Genomic DNA, 16,301 nt, shown 5'->3' on the forward strand with positions numbered 1-16,301 from the left:
ACAGTACAAGACTGGGATAGAAGGGAGAACCGATAGAGGTACTCAAAGTACCCTCCGCCACACACCGTCAGGTGGCTTGCAGCGTATGGATGTAGATGTAGATGTAGAACCTTCACGTCCAACAATACTTTATGTGTGAGAAAAACACCAGTTTTTCCATCGTCTAGGACGCTTGTTTGAGCTGTAGGCCTTCCTACAATTGGTTGACTAGTACGGTTACCATACTGGAATAAGATCACTGCATGTCACCTGGAATAAGTCCTTAACTAGTAAGGCACTGTGGTGTTCCAGCTAACGTTTATGTTGACACTATCTTATATTACGCACAGTCTTGCGAGAGACATCAGTGGAGGGTTTAGTTGGGTGGTTCATTTGGGGGAGAGGACCAAACTGCGAGGTCATCGGTCACATCGGTTTGGGGAACAATGGGAAAGGAACTCGGCCTTGCTCATTTAAAGGAACCATCCCGGAATTTGCCTCAAATGATTTTAAAAAACCGCGGAAAACCTAAATCAGGATGACCGGGTGTGGGTTTGAACCGCCGTCCTCCACAATGCGAGTCCAGTGAGCTAACCACAGCGCCACTTCGTTCGGTAGCAGAGTGTTTCAGGTGGAAGTAATAGTGTATCTGTTCACAAGATACTCTGTGAGCTCAGTGGTAACAGTTGTCGCTTTGTCACAGAATATTGGTCGAGAATGTGGAACCCCTGTGAGGCTCAGTTTACAGGGATGTTTATATACAGCCAGGAAATAAGCACAGATGACTTTTACTTTATGCAGTCATTGAATCAGTACAGTATGGCCGTCAGCTGTGGCCGAGCGGTTCTAGGCGCTTCAGTCTGGAACCGCGCGACCGCTACGGTCGCAGGTTCGAATCCTGCCTTGGGCATGGATGTGTGTGATGTCCTTAGGTTAGTTAGGTTTAAGTAGTTCTAAGTTCTAGGGGACTGATGACCACAGTAGTTAAGTCCCATAGTGCTCAGAGCCATTTTCGAACACCTATCGTAATGGCGAATGAAATAGTCCGGCACATCATATGACTGGGATATCATAAGAATCTTTTCTGGTCGTCGGCCATAAAATCGAGTAAATGTTGTGCCAACATGCACGATATCATCGCAAGCGTTCGCAGGCACATAGTAGGCATCAGACAAATAGTCTAGTGGCTAGCGTTGCTTGATTGGGACACTGTACGGGCGCTGATGACCGCGCAGTTGAGCGCCGCACTAACCAAACATCATCATCACGTCTCATCGCGTCAAGGACGTACTGTGGATGCTTCGATTCGTCAGAACCCGGCCATGCTAAAATTAATTCCAGTACGCCAAACGATATTGACGATAGTTGTCGCTGACGACTACGATGAAATGTATCAGGGACACATGGCCCACAGTCTAGTAAATCACTGGCCAATCCAGCACTAGGTAAGAACAGTAGCCTCGTCACCCAGAACAAGCTCTTCTCTATAGGGAAGAGGCCACCGTTGCACAGGCGCTCTTCTACTCACTGAGCACCACAGGGCACAGACCTAAACACTGTCATTAGACTCTCCAAGTTGAGGAAATATGAGTTTGATACACGTTGGTACAGGCCGATGTGGATGAGGTCGACTGCGAGCAGCGCATTGTTTAGATATGTGGTGGAGCGTATTGTCACGAGCTGAAACGGTTGTCTGATATGTTCGTTATCATCTCCCAAGAGAAGATATCGAAATCTACTCTCCAATCATGCGCAGTCTTTCGTTGACCTGAAACACTCTCTGATGACCTTACCATCAACACGACAAGACCCCATCGTTAATAAATTGTGACCGAGCGAGGTGGCGCAGTGGTTAGCACCCTGGACTCGCATTCGGGAGGACGACGGTTCAAACACGCGTCCGGCCATCCTGGCTTAGGTTTTCCGTGATTTTTCTAGATCGCTACAAGCAAATTCCGGGGTGGTTCCTTTGAAAGGGGACGCCCAATTTCCTTCCCTGTTCTTCCCTAATCCGATGGGACCGATGATATCGCTGTTTGCTCCCCTCCCCCAGACCAACCAACCAGCATAATAAATTGATGGTTCGAGGAAGAACCGACGGGCTTGAGGGAGTTTACGTGGTACTCCATGATGTCAGTCCTAATGAGAATACCTGGGACGTCGCAGGACGAGATGGGTTCTGACCATCCTCAGTAAACAGCTGCTGTATCAGGATGGCTCCCTAACACTTTAAATGTCTCGTGGAGTGCACACCATGTCAGCAGTTTAAAGGGGGCGTTACACAGCACGAGGCAAGTGTTCAATTGCGCATGTGAGTATTTTGTTATAGGCCTATGCCAGCCAGAAGAAATTCATTGTTTATAGATCTTTACATGTTACTAAAGTAAGGCCCCCTGTCGCTTTCTTCTGTCTTCATGTGAAGGCTAATCTCAGGAACTACTGTAGAGATTTTGATATGTCTGTCACTAATAGATAGACTGATTCAAGAAGAAGGTTTTTGTATATAATTTGTTACCTATACATCAACAAGTCGTCTGGCCATAGATATTTAGTGCTACCCGTGCGAAGCAACGCGTGTTGCTAGCTGTCTTGTAAAGTCAGCGTTTCTCTTTCTCTGTTACTCATCCTCTCTGTTTGTCCTACTTCACATCCTTTTCCTGTTCTCTCCTTCTCATTTCTCTCACTTCTCTCAGTATTGGTTGACTGCATTTTTCTATTGAGAAAAATTATCATCAGTAAGTGCGTAACTAAATACCCATTTACATGGTCAACTCTCAGGTCGAGCGAATTCGGAAGGACGACAATTCAAACCCGCTTCCGCCCGTCCTGATTTAGGCTTTCCGTGATTTCCCCTAAATCGCTTCAAGCATATGCCGGGATAGTTCCTTTGGAAGGGAACGGCCGATTTCCTTCCCTAATCCGAACTTGTGCTCGTTGTCGACGGGATGTCAAACTTTAACTGCTCCTCTTGTTCCTTCTCCACATCCTCTCAGGTCTGGAAATGATTTGTTTAGACTGGAGGTGGATAAATTTCGCTTGAAATCACCTACTGACTATGTGTCATTCCGAACAAAGATGCAGCCGTTATCATATGACGCTTCGTCTAACGTGACTGTGAGACTGCACAGAAATTCGAATCCGTCACATTCGAATCACATACTGCAGCATTAGTGTGTAGGCGGATAACTATTGTGTACTTTATTGTTTCAGCGCGGGAACAAATTCGATAAACTGTATCACACTTCATCAGATACTGCTGCACTGAATCAGGCAACAGCTAACGTGTGCATCCGCTATAACTCTGGATGGTTTAGTGCAGCTAAAGGAACTACAGGCGTTTGAGCTACATAAATTCCGTACGGTGGATGTGTTTTTGAGTATTAAATTGATACGTGCTAACGGGTCTGAGTTACTGGTTGGAATGAGTACGCCTGATACGTAAAATGCGTTGCATATTTATTTTCCGGAAGTTTTTGGTGGGACATTAGCGCGTGGGCGGCAGCAGCAGTGGCCTGTACAGAGGCGCCTGCAGCAGGCCGGTGCCCGCCGGCTGGCGCGCTGCCGCCGCCGATGCCCCACGCCAGTCACGTCACGCGCCGCGGTCGGCCGTCGCCTGCCGCACGCTGCGGCAGCTGCTGCTGGCTGCCAGAAAGTGGACCGGCGAGAGCGTTGCCCCCTCTGTCTCCTGCTGTGGCTCGCTGGCCGCCACACTCCTTCTAGCTGCTATTGCAGTCTTCAGTCTGAAGTCCCTACACCTCTACGTATCTGATGCAACCCACACCCAACAGAATCTGCTTACTGCTGTTAAGTCTCGGTCTGGACACTTCCCTTGTTGAGAGCCCTTCGTGACACAAGGAAACAATGCGGACGCGGTATTGACCGTCTAGGCACGGTTGAACTACAGACAACACGAACCGTGTGCCTACTTCCAGGTGGAGTAACTGGACCTGATCTGCTATCTGACCCCCTCCGTCTAATAGCGGCTGCTCATGCATAGTTATTTACATATTTGGGCGGGTTTAGTGACATCTCTTTACAGTCAATGGGACTGTGTTTGTGATACAACATGCACAGTCAACTTCTATCTTCAGGAGTTCTGGGAGCCGGGGAGATGCAAGACTTTTTTTGATGTGTCTATATTATACGAAGATACAGTGCATGTAGTGAGGTGAAATGATCTCTTATGTTAGCGATCTATAGTGTTTGGATTGCGAAAACCTGTAATGCCAGTTGCCACATGGCCTACATTATTCTTGAGAAACAACTTATCGAAGTGTCCACTACTGCTTCCTCCGACTGCACAAACAATATACTTCTCGATTACGGCATTGCTGTCGCTTCCGAAACCCCACTGACCTCGCATCGTCTTTGCATCCATGACTGAGACTATACGATCCTCGTCTCTTCCCATAAGCAGAAGACACTTAGGCACCAATTATCGAAATATTTCTGAGTTCAGCACGTTTCACACTATCTCAACATACTCATCTCCTGGTGATGAAAGGATCTTCCAGCATCGGAATTAGATCCTGTTACATTAGGGGACAGGCGTTCTTCCCTGGAGCACGCTAGAAACTGTCACTGTACAGGGGATCCGTTAAATATACAATACTACATGAAACGTCATACGTAAATTGATACCTATAACATCACAGTGAAAGATAGATCTTCATGGTACAGCACTGATAGAGGGATGTGTCTCGATACTTATATTCGTCTATCGACACCTATGTCGATCAGTGGCTGCTGGCTGCATGACTCACAGATGATACAGCTTTTATCCTCCATAATGCACTGGCATTAAAAATGCGATGGTTTATATATGCTCGTCTGTCAGCTTCTAGAACTCAAAGACGTGTTCACATTATATATCAGACGTTATTTACAAGCTTTTTTCATATATTAGTATCACGTGGCACAATTTCTTTTGTTAGTCAAGTCCACAAATAACAAGTCAAACAAGCGGTGACGGCGTTTATGCTCTAAGAGCTTCTTATTTGTTAGTCTGTGTGCTTCTTAATCAACGCCTAGGTAGTACTGCCATCAATTGATATAGTGTAGCTTCTAGCGTAGATATCTATTTAGGTGAAATATCACAGCATGCAGACTAAAGCCATCAGCCCTAATGACGACCGTTTCTGTGGTGCTTAGAGATTTAAAATCTGCTCGCTGTACTTTTACTAATTAATGTAGCAACATATCTTGTCGAAGACATATCTAGAGATCTAACTGCTCTATTACGTGAGGCATGTAAGCTATGGAACAGAACACTATGATTTAAGAGGGTGAAAATACTTCGTGTAAATCGAAATCATAATTGGGAAGGGCTTAAGGAAATACGCGTGGAAAGAAAATTAAAATTTATATCGTAATGTTCTCCTAAACCTGTACTAAACTGATTACATATTTGTGTCTCACAGTTTGTGATGGTGTACACAAAAATCTTAAATGCGATATTCTTAAACTTTTCAAATTCCCTGTGCAAGAGAGAAACTCAGAAATGTAGATAACTGTAACATTAAAATGCAAACAAACAAAAAAGTGTAGTATGATTTTGTGGTCGACGGTAACGTACCATACAATTACAAGGGATTTAAACAGGAAACTGAGTTGAAAAAGAAAACAACAATAACAAAGCAATACTAAAAAGCAAAAATTTGTCATTTATTGTTCATGAACGTAACAAAATAACCTTATATCGTAAAAAGTCAATGTGTTCAAATATAACTTCTTTCTTCTGCATGTGCTGTTACAGTCATTTCTGTCTACGGACAACTACGTTAACCTCTAATAGTGGACTGGCGGTGAAGTATAGCACGGCATCTCCTTTATAGATTGTCTACACATTATCAAAGCAACGTCACAAAACTTCAACTCATTTCAGAGGACTTACAAACAATATGAGGAGGTAACAAGTGCCAAAAGCCTTAACACAGTTAGCCGGCCGAAGTGGCCGTGCGGTTAAAGGCGCTGCAGTCTGGAACCGCAAGACCGCTACGGTCGCAGGTTCGAATCCTGCCTCGGGCATGGATGTTTGTGATGTCCTTAGGTTAGTTAGGTTTAACTAGTTCTAAGTTCTAGGGGACTAATGACCTCAGCAGTTGAGTCCCATAGTGCTCAGAGCCATTTGAACCATTTTTGAACCTTAACACAGTTAACCAGAGCCTGAATGGTGTCCATTAGACATAACAGATTGCAGAACATTCCACACACGAAGGGCAGGCACGAACCGAAGTTTACCACAATGAATGTTCCGCGCGCGCGGAACAAATAAGATTACACTGTCACACTGAAAACAGCTGTCGCTGGCAGAGTCACTGATGTGTTTTCGACCGCAAGCATAATGTTCGTATCCCTTAGCCGAAGTGCTAGAGAGGTTTTCTATTTGTGAAGTAATACAATCGGCGTTTGTAAGTGTGGAAAGGCAATGTGTGAATGCCGTATTTATTCTTTCTGTAGTTTGGACGGTTCTGTCGTGTATTACCAATCATTTTTGAGGTACACTTTGCGTATTCTGTTCTTTGCAATTGCTTCCCTATTTAGCACTGTATTTTTGAGAGGAATCATTCCCATTGTGCACGATAGTCGTTGCCTGCTACAATTTAAAAATTCATAGCAAAAGCCACGTTAGAGGTCATTGTGCATAATGAGAGAAGCTATCTGTGTCTGATCTAGGCTGATGAAAGCATTAATTATCCACTTTTAACCATGGATACTCATTTTACTTGTGCTTTCGATACGTGAGGGAATTTTTAGTATTAGTTCTGTCTTAGGCTCTGATCTTGCTGAGGTTGGAAATAAATCAGTGGTTACCGTTCAGTAACCTGAATTTTTTCCTAAATCCGAAATTCTTGACAGACAATTAACGAAAACTCTTTCTACTCTACGGACGGGTTGTTTTAAGTGGGACTGAAGCTTATACAACCGACGACGACGATGAACACAAAGAAACGGTAGTAGAGATATTTCTGAGGAGAAAACACTTTACAAAAACCTATGTGTATCTGTATGAAAAACGGGAACAGTTGAGTGGATAGTGAATTCATAGATTGTTACTTGCTGTGCTTTATTGTTAATTTCTCTTGCAAACCTGATCAAAATGTCTCCCTGATTTTTGACCCACTTAAGCGTGCTTCCGCTGACTAGAGCTGTTGTCCACAACTTTTTTTTAACATTGACATAACCCTTTGATACTACTTTTGACTGAACTTTCTGCCTCTAGGTTTTGGCCTTTAACCAACCTCGCAGATAATAATGAAGTGCAGGAAGGTCCGATAACCTTGGCGGAAACGCAGCAGTATTGCAGCAATAGGTCGAATTTCCATGGCGTGTTGAAGTGAGATAATATTCTGCAGATCGGGCTGAATGTGATGAGATCCCATTTGGTAGTAAATGAATGCCAGCCTTAGTTGCAGAAGGAACATCCTTCAAGTACTTAGGTAATAAATTCTATTGTTGTTGTGGTCTTCAGTCCTGAGACTGGTTTGATGCAGCTCTCCATGCTACTCTATCCTGTGCAAGCTTTTTCATCTCCCAGTACCTACTGCAACCTACATCCTTCTCAATCTGTTTAGTGTATTCATCTCTTGGTCTCCCTCTACGATTTTTACCCTCCACGCTGCCTTCCAATACTAAATTGGTGATCCCTTGATGCCTCAGAACATGTCCTACCAACCGATCCCTTCTTCTGGTCAAGTTGTACCACAAACTTCTCTTCTCCCCAATCCTATTCAATACTTCCTCATTAGTTATGTGATCTACCCATCTAATCTTCAGCATTCTTCTGTAGCACCACATTTCGAAAGCTTCTATTCTCTTCTTGTACAAACTATTTATCGTCCAAGTTTCACTTCCATACATGGCTACACTCCATACAAATACTTTCAGAAATTACATCCTGACACTTAAATCTATACCCGATGTTAACAAATTTCTCTTCTTCAGAAACGCTTTCCTTACCATTGCCAGTCTACAATTTATATCCTCTCTACTTCGACCATCATCAGTTATTTTGCTCCCCAAATAGCAAAACTCCTTTACTACTTTACTACTAAATTCTATAGATATGTTAAATAGTGTCCCGGTAGGACCGTTACCTAAAATAACTGGACAAACAGGGACTGAAGCCAATGAAACCCCATTAACGTTTGACTGAGAAGCGACAATGAAAATTATTGTCCACTAATGTTTATATTCTCACTCTCACAAGTGTGTGTCCTGCAAAAAACACCTCACAACAGCTGTTTTTCAGCAACTGTTAAAAATAGAAGATGTTTCTGCTTCAAGGTATTCTTTCGTAATATCCCACACAATCACACGGTAACATGTGACTGTTTCCATCTTAGACGGCAATCCAACTCATTACCCCCGGCTAATATGACAGGAAAGTAATGTTGGTGCAGTGGAAAAGACAAATTGTGCGATGTGAACCTTTTTTTCACATGTGAAAACAACCTTAATAAGTTAATAAGTGATCACCCAAATTATTGCAGTGAATATTAATTTTAAGATATGTTACTGGAATTTACTGATAGCATGATAGCACGCCACCATATATTCTCCAGTGGTAATATTAATGTTGAATCCCTGAATATTTCAAAATTTCTCATCTACAGTGAATATAATCATCTTTGGTAATCTAACTTTTTTTCTTCCTAGGCAACACGAGCTGTCCGAAACGATGAGGACATTTGGCATTCTTCGTCAAAGGGATGGGCAAAGTTGTCAGTAACTGATGTGCTGTAGGATTTCAACCGAGAAGCACTGTTGGCAGGTTTTCGACTGCCTTTCTTTGCCACCTGGATGCTGCTACTCGAACAGCGCAGTACCTTGTAGCCATTTCAGTGACCGCGCATGCTGATACTGCGGCTACCGACACTCCACTCACTCTGGGGGACTGACTGTTTTGATTGACTGACTCTGAGTCTGCGTGGTTTTCGTAAATTGCTGGATGTTCTTCCATCGAGTACACAGGCTATCCCTTCTCCAAATTGGCTCCAAAGTACCCCACCTCATCATCTCCTAATGACATCTGTGGTGAGATGATGTATAGTCAAACAGAAGAAGCGGAAAGCTTCCGCAGAGGTCCTCCGTCTACGTACGTAATCTGCCTCGACCAGTATTTTATAAACCAGGATACTTCGGAATCAAATGCGGCTTTTTACTCAGTATTTATAGCATATATGAAATCTATATATGTATTAAAGAAGAATTAGCATGTTTTCAGCGGGTCGTGAAAGACATTAATTTTGGATGACAAGTGTAATTTATATGAAGGGTACTATCTTCTGCACTCGCAGAGAAACACAGCCCGTTTTGCATCTGCGTTACACTAGCAGAGGAACCTGACCAGCCGGCCGCGGTGGCCAAGCTGTTCTAGGCGCTACAGTCTGGAACCGCACGACCGCTACGGTCGCAGGTTCGAGTCCTACCTCGGGCATGGGTGTGTGTGCTGTCCTTAGGTTAGTTAGGTTTAAGTAGTTCTAAGTTCTAGGGGACTGATGACCTCAGGAGTTAAGTCCTATAGTGCTCAGAGCCATTTGAACCATTTTTTTGAACCTGAGCAAGTGTAAGGAAAACGTTGTAACAGACGAGCTGCAAGAGTTCAGTTGAAAGGCACAATTAGAAAGAAGTCTAACACGCCGGGAAAATCTACTTAGAAAATTGCAGGCCGCAGTTTTCATGCCATATTTTTCGTATACTGTTCAGTGCCCCACGCATCGGTCTCGTAGAGGCAGCAGAGGTAGCGCGCGACTGCTAACAGCTCGCACAGGACCAGTTAAATGACAATTCCTTCAAGTCCAAACAAGAGGGACGTTACCAAATGCAGTAATGAATGATCAGTGCCTTCCGCCTCTTAACCTACAGCGATCTGCATAGTGTAACTTTGGAGATGTTAAGAGGGTGATTACGAAAAGGAGAGGCGGGTTCGGGATTAGTTCTGTTGATACTGAGGCAAGAGTGATTAACTATTTGCATTTTCTGCTAACAGTCACTGTTATTTGTTTGTAATGTTTAGTTTAACATATTGGAAGGCGTTTCGAGTGTGTTCTGCTAAACTTTAGCTGTTTATACACACAGAAAGTTGTTACCTAAAAATAAAACGTCGTAAAATAAATTAAAATGTCGATGGTAGGCAGTGAAAATTTCCCAAATCCGTCTGTCTGCGAAAACCTCTAATTCCAGTAGGCAGTAACTCAATTCACCAAACAGAAATTTGAAAGTGCATGGATTTCTCAAATCTGTCAATAACTAGAATTTTGCTATATAATTACACAAGTAGCAACATTATCTGTATCACTTGCCCGCGAAAGGCAAAGGTCTCAAGTTCGAGTCTCGGTCTGGCACACAGTTTTAACCTGCCAGGAAGTTTCATAACAAAATGGAGTTACGAAGTTTTCATTTCCTACCATCGATATGACTTTTCGTGTACTGTTCGCTGCTGGTGTGGATTAGTTTAAGACATTTTATTTTTAAGTACGGTTTTCTTTATGTATAAACGTCTGAATATGAGCAGAATATTCTCGAAACGCTTTGAATTTTGTTAAATTAAAAATAAAAGCAAATAAAAGTGACTGCTAGCAGAAAATACAAATAACTAATTATTCCTCACAGACACAGTACCCTGACGTAGCCTTAAGGCCACAAGTAGTTATGAGTCAAGAAGAGTGTATCCAGGATCTGAACTTTGGGAAAGGAGGAGGGGGGGGGGGGGAGTGGAGGGAAGGAAAGGGGTACCACTCATGCTAGTTCCGTGTAAGCTGGTAGAGGAAACGAGGCACAAAAATGAAACTCAAAATTGCTGAATAACTGTGTTTATTAAGCAGTAAGCATATTAATGTTATTACTTTACAATATGTATCTAATAACAAACATGTGCTTAACTAAAAGAGTGCAGTTTGTATGACATTCGTACATATTATTTTAGTATCGCGAAGGTAACGCTCATATACATGTGAATATGTTTTTAGCTTCTTTTGACATTGCCTGGTAACGCGAGGAAAAAGTCGTAAGCTAAAGGTGTAACGCTATTGAAAGGTATTTGAACGCAGACCGATATGAAATTTTTAGTTGCAAAGAGAAGAGCAGCGAACAGCGACACAGTTGTGAAATTTCATGGCAAATGCTTCTGGTTACATCCGCTGCTAGTCAGTACTTATTACATGTTTCGCCTTCTCATCATACTGATACTGAACTGATACGTCTGCCTGTATGGCGACGCCGGGTGCGAATTAGGTACCGATATCTAAAGTTCATGATTTTTTTCTAGGGGTTACACGCTCTTACATTGAGGTGTTAGAGATGAATCGGACTGAACGAAGTTGAGAGAGGATATAGACCGTAATGTTTTCTAAGATATCATCGTAGCATTCGCTTAGAGTAATTTAAGGAAATAGCTGGGAGACACAAATGGGAATGGTCAGATGACGATGTGAACCCTCTCGCGCCTCTGACACCACGCCATTGTCCACTGCCGCGGATTTTGTGGTAGTTTGTGGGTGTAAAGATCTTTATGGCGATTGAGCCACCTCATCTGCTCTATTTATGTGCGGGCACAACTCACTTGTACTCGAGGAAATCAGTACACATCTCTTTGGCTGGAAGACAGGAAACATGTTGGACTCGGAATTGAATGACAGGTGGTTAGCAAAGTAGAAGCGCGTTCCTGAGGACAGGGAGTCAGGCCCTGCACACTCGACAGCGAACGGTACCCACCTTGAGGCGTCGCGGCGCCGGCGCCTTCGCCAGAGGTCAGCAGCAGCAGCAGCGGCAAATAGGCCGCCAATAGCGTCGAAGGACGGCGGTGGGCGTCCGGGCTATGCACCATGGCGAGGCGGCGGTCGCCACAAGACCACGAGAACAACAACAATAACAACAGAGATGCCCGCACAGCGCTACAGCCGCGAGACCGCGACACCCGACATCACACTCCGGACTCCAAGTCGGCACTGAGGCGGCCTCCAGTCGTGCTCCCTGGAGAGAGCGGCGGTCACGTGGCCGCTGACGTCACTCGTAACGGGTTCCCCGGTGCTCGGAGAAGCGTGTCAGTAGTGGCACATCGCTCGTGGGGTGCGCTCGTACTCACCCACTGGCCTCCTGGTCAGCGTCTGGGTGGCTCGATGGGCCGATCCGGTCCAGTGGTCGTTTCTGGAGCACACTCCTGCCAGCCGAGGACCGAGAGCCGAGCGCCTCTGGTGCAGAGCTCTAGCGAAGACAGGGGGAAGAGCGAGACTTGCAGAAAGCGTGAAGCCATGAAACTAACATAACAGCAATGAACTACACTCTGAGGCTAAATGTTTCCAGATCCAGTCCATGCATAAATATCACAGAAGTATTTCCCTGAACCATCAGAAAGAACTGACCAAGTTTAAATACTGAAGAAACTAACAAGGGGGCACAGTGGTAAGGTTTTCAGTTTTTGCACTCCTGTCGTCCTTAGATGAGTAAATATTACGGTATGTTAATTGTTACTCTGAGTCCATATAGAAGTATGAAACACACCATTGCACATTCGTAGATCACTTAAAACACCACAACCACCATCCTACGAACTTGGAACACTAAATGAAAATCATCAGAATAAACAATCACAAGAAATGCCATCTACCAATGCAGGAAAACTACCCTGTCCACAAGGACATTGTTGAGAACAAACATACGACATTCAGAAAGCCATTGCTGAGAACAAACATATGATAAACTATTTGACATCAGTACCAATCCTCAAATAAATTTAATAAAAGAAATGATAAGACAAAAAATGGATACTCATAGCAACTCATACCAAAAGATTACCAGTACACACCTCCCCTCCCCCCCCCCTTCCAACAAGCACAGAGAATCCTGATATCACAAAACACATTGACTAGTTCAAAAATGGTTCTGAGCACTATGGGACTTAACATCCGAGGTCATCAGTCCCCTAGAACTTAATACTACGTAAACCTAACTAACCTAAGGACATCACATACATCCATGCCCGAGGCAGGATTCGAACCTGCGACCGTAGCAGTCGTGCGGATCCAGACTGAAGCGCCTAGAACCGCTCGGCAACACTGGCCGGCTGATGGTTGGTAACAACATTCCACAGTAGGCAACAACATTCAAAACATAACATGAGAACGATTGTTCAGTTCCTGTTGCTGTGAAAATAAAATTTAAGATGACAGTAAGCAGAATAAGAACACCTGTAGCTCAGTATCTACAACATCTATGATTAGAACCTGAAGTTATTACTATATCATAGAAAAGTAAAAAGTGCCAGAACTCTTTATAATTTCGACACGTAACGTCCAAATTGTCAATCAAACAATATAAACAAAAATGTGTATCTCGTTTACGGATGCTTCCGTAATTGTTCAAAATGGCTCAAATGGCTCTGAGCACTATGGGACTTATCTTCTGAGGTCATCAGTCCCCTAGAACTTAGAACTACTTAAACCTAACTAACCTAAGGACATCACACACACCCATGCCCGAGGCAGGATTCGAACCTGCGACCGCAGCGGTCGCGCAGTTCCAGACTGTAGAGCCTAGAACGGCTCGGCCACTCCGGCCGGCCGTAATTGTTATTCAGCCTTAAAACTATATATATATTCCAGGGCACTGAAGATGCCACGCAAATAATAAAGACGAAACACGTGTGGCACAAGAATTGTGTTTCATTCAGTTGTGATTAGACGGTGCCAAAGTTTAATAATAATAAATATACCGTAACAGTGCTAAGACACTGATTTCACATTCTGGAGGAAAGCGGTTCAAATCCCAGTTTCGTCATCCAGATTTTGGTTTTCGTTGGTTCCCCCAACTCTCTTAAGACGAATTACCCTTTATAAAAGGCTTCGCCGTTCATAATGTGGTCGTCACTGACTTCGTTAAAACGCAGTCTTGCTTCAAATACTGATAGGACCTACAATAGATTCAGAGAGTTCTCATAGGTCCACAACCTACGGTCTTGTGAAGAGTAAACGCAAGGAAACATAAAAATCGTTCTTGTAGTCATAGTACAATAGTTAATAGGAACTTCTAAACTATAAAACGTACTGTACGACCAAATTTTCAAACATAGTCCAAGATCAGAGGGCAGAAACGGATCGATCCGATGAAACCAGGCTGCTGAGAACGGTCTGCAGCTGTGAGTTAGCCCACTGATTACAGGAATCAGCGCGTGACGTCTCTTATAGCGTTGTACACAACGGCGTCATTGGTCTGTGGAAGAGGGTTTTTATGGAGTGGCGCGCCAGACTTTGTGGGAGTGTGTTGGGCTGGTGGGAACCTAGCAAACAGTTTTTTAACTGAATACCTTCTGGCGATTGTGAAACTGCAGGGAGATGAAGTGCTGTTCTGGAATAGTTTTTCCTGGTTCAGGAACTGACCTTTATTTATGATCTATGAAACCAGGTATTTACGAAAATATTTTGTATGATATAATACTTTCAAAACTATGATAACATTCGGGTGTTGAGCACTCATTTGGGTGTTGAGCACTTTCTTCATTGCCCCGATAACTAAAAGCGCATTTGTTCACTTAAAAACCCAGCAGTCATTGACCGCAATAGAAACAGATTTCTTGTTTAGCATTTGACAATTAGCGGAAAGCATTCGCTGTAGATTAAACTGTAACAGCAGCAGTTTGGTTATAAACTCAAGGGAACTAAGGAATGAAACGATCAGCTCCCTGAACCTAAAAAAAAAAAAAAAAAAAAAAAAGAAAAGAAAAGAAACTGTTGCTTAGAGAACGGCGGGAAATATTTCTGAGGGAGATGGCAACCAGTCACAGATAGCTTTAACTACCTTTATTTTATTTCCGGACCATTATAACCATCTTCATATGACTGTGGTTGCTTTAGAACAGCAACAGAGCCGTTAGCAGTATGTCGCCTGCTCTTGTATTGCACAAGAATATTCAAGTAGGTTACCGCCATATAAAGTCTTGAATAGATGGCTTGTACAACATAGGGCGTAACTAAATTTCCTTTCCAGAGTTTGAAGACTTGTAATGGGGATCGAGACAGTTAAGCTTAGCATATGAAATCATGTCCGGAAACGTACCGTTTCTCCGCTACACCGCAAAACACCACAACTCGTTTGGGTCCACTTATAAGTAGGGCTCGATGTGAAGACCGCCAGCGTCGCCACAGATATGGTACCTACGTACCACGTACCGGTACACACGATCACCAATTTCTCGTCATCCAGAATCCGCCACAGGCATAACCCGCGCCAGTAGGTCTTCCTCGGATGCTACTGGAGTCTCGTAAATCAAGGATTTAATGTTACTCCACAGATAGTAGTCTAACAGGCTGAAGTCGGGAGACGGTGCAAGTCAAGCAATCAGGCCACCACGACCTATCCAATGTTGCCCAAGTCCTTCGTCAAGATGATCTCGGACCGCACGTGAAAAATTTGGTGGTGCGCCATCGTGCTGGAAACACATATTTTGACACACATGCAGTTGTACGTCTTCCGAGAGCCCATGCAGTATGCCGTCGAAGAATCGCGAGTGCACGACACCCGAGAGATGTGATGGAAGAAGGTATGGCCCATTCAGACGCCCATCCGGAACCCTGCCCAAATTTTGCTATCATGTAGTTCCTGAAGCCCTATCAGCCAACACGCAACTGTTGTGGGAACTGAGAACACCTTCCCTAGTGTACTTCGCTTCATCCGTTAAAAGGATACGCCGTGCAATGTCGGGCTCGTCCACACAACGGTACAAGAATCAACTGCAGGAGTGGGTTCGTGACGCAAAATTCTGTGGCTGCATTGCCTGAACCTTCTCGGAGTGGTATGGGTGAGGCTGCTGCTCATGCAGAACATTCCAGACAGTTTGGTAATCCACATTCAGTGTGATTGCTATGTTTTGGTACTCGCCGTCGCGTCCTCTTCCACTGCTTGGAGTGGAGCCTCTTGAAACTCGGGTGCGCGGTGCCGCCGTGGAGCCCACAGCCGGCCCTGCTGGTTGTGTGTGTACCCCTCTCCGCGGCTCGCTGGTGCACAGTACTCCGCATACAACTGACGAGCAGTCGACCCACTGCACCGAGATCCGCCATACCTCAACGTCTGTAAAGAGAAGTTATTTACACCCTGTACAGAAAATATGTCCTAATGTGCACGCAATTGAAAACATTTAAAGTGAATGACTTGCGCAGCCATACATTTGTTCTAGGAAATGATGTTTTGCTCGTGTGTGTGTGTGTGTGTGTTTGAGGTTTTCGGGCGCTAAACAGCGTGGTCATCAGCGTCCAAACGCATAGAAACAGGAACACATGCGGTGAAGGGACGAAGACGGACAGCGAACAAGGAGAACGGCTAAAAGACAC

The 16,301-nt window shown here is 44.1% G+C and overlaps 1 protein-coding gene across 1 annotated transcript in view; it reads right to left on the bottom strand.

Annotated features, from left to right (window-relative positions):
* Nucleotides 1-11,911, bottom strand: part of LOC126481143 (sushi, von Willebrand factor type A, EGF and pentraxin domain-containing protein 1) — a 536,303-nt gene extending 524,392 nt beyond the window's left edge. Inside the window, exon 1 of the mRNA XM_050104701.1 lies at nt 11,695-11,911. Coding sequence (XP_049960658.1) covers nt 11,695-11,806 — 112 coding nt within the window. The 5' untranslated portion in view covers nt 11,807-11,911. The remainder of the gene's footprint in view (nt 1-11,694) is intronic.
* Between the last annotated feature and the right edge of the window lie 4,390 nt (nt 11,912-16,301).

Source organism: Schistocerca serialis, chromosome 1, assembly GCF_023864345.2.
Source record: "Schistocerca serialis cubense isolate TAMUIC-IGC-003099 chromosome 1, iqSchSeri2.2, whole genome shotgun sequence".
NCBI classification, from domain to species: domain Eukaryota; kingdom Metazoa; phylum Arthropoda; class Insecta; order Orthoptera; family Acrididae; genus Schistocerca; species Schistocerca serialis.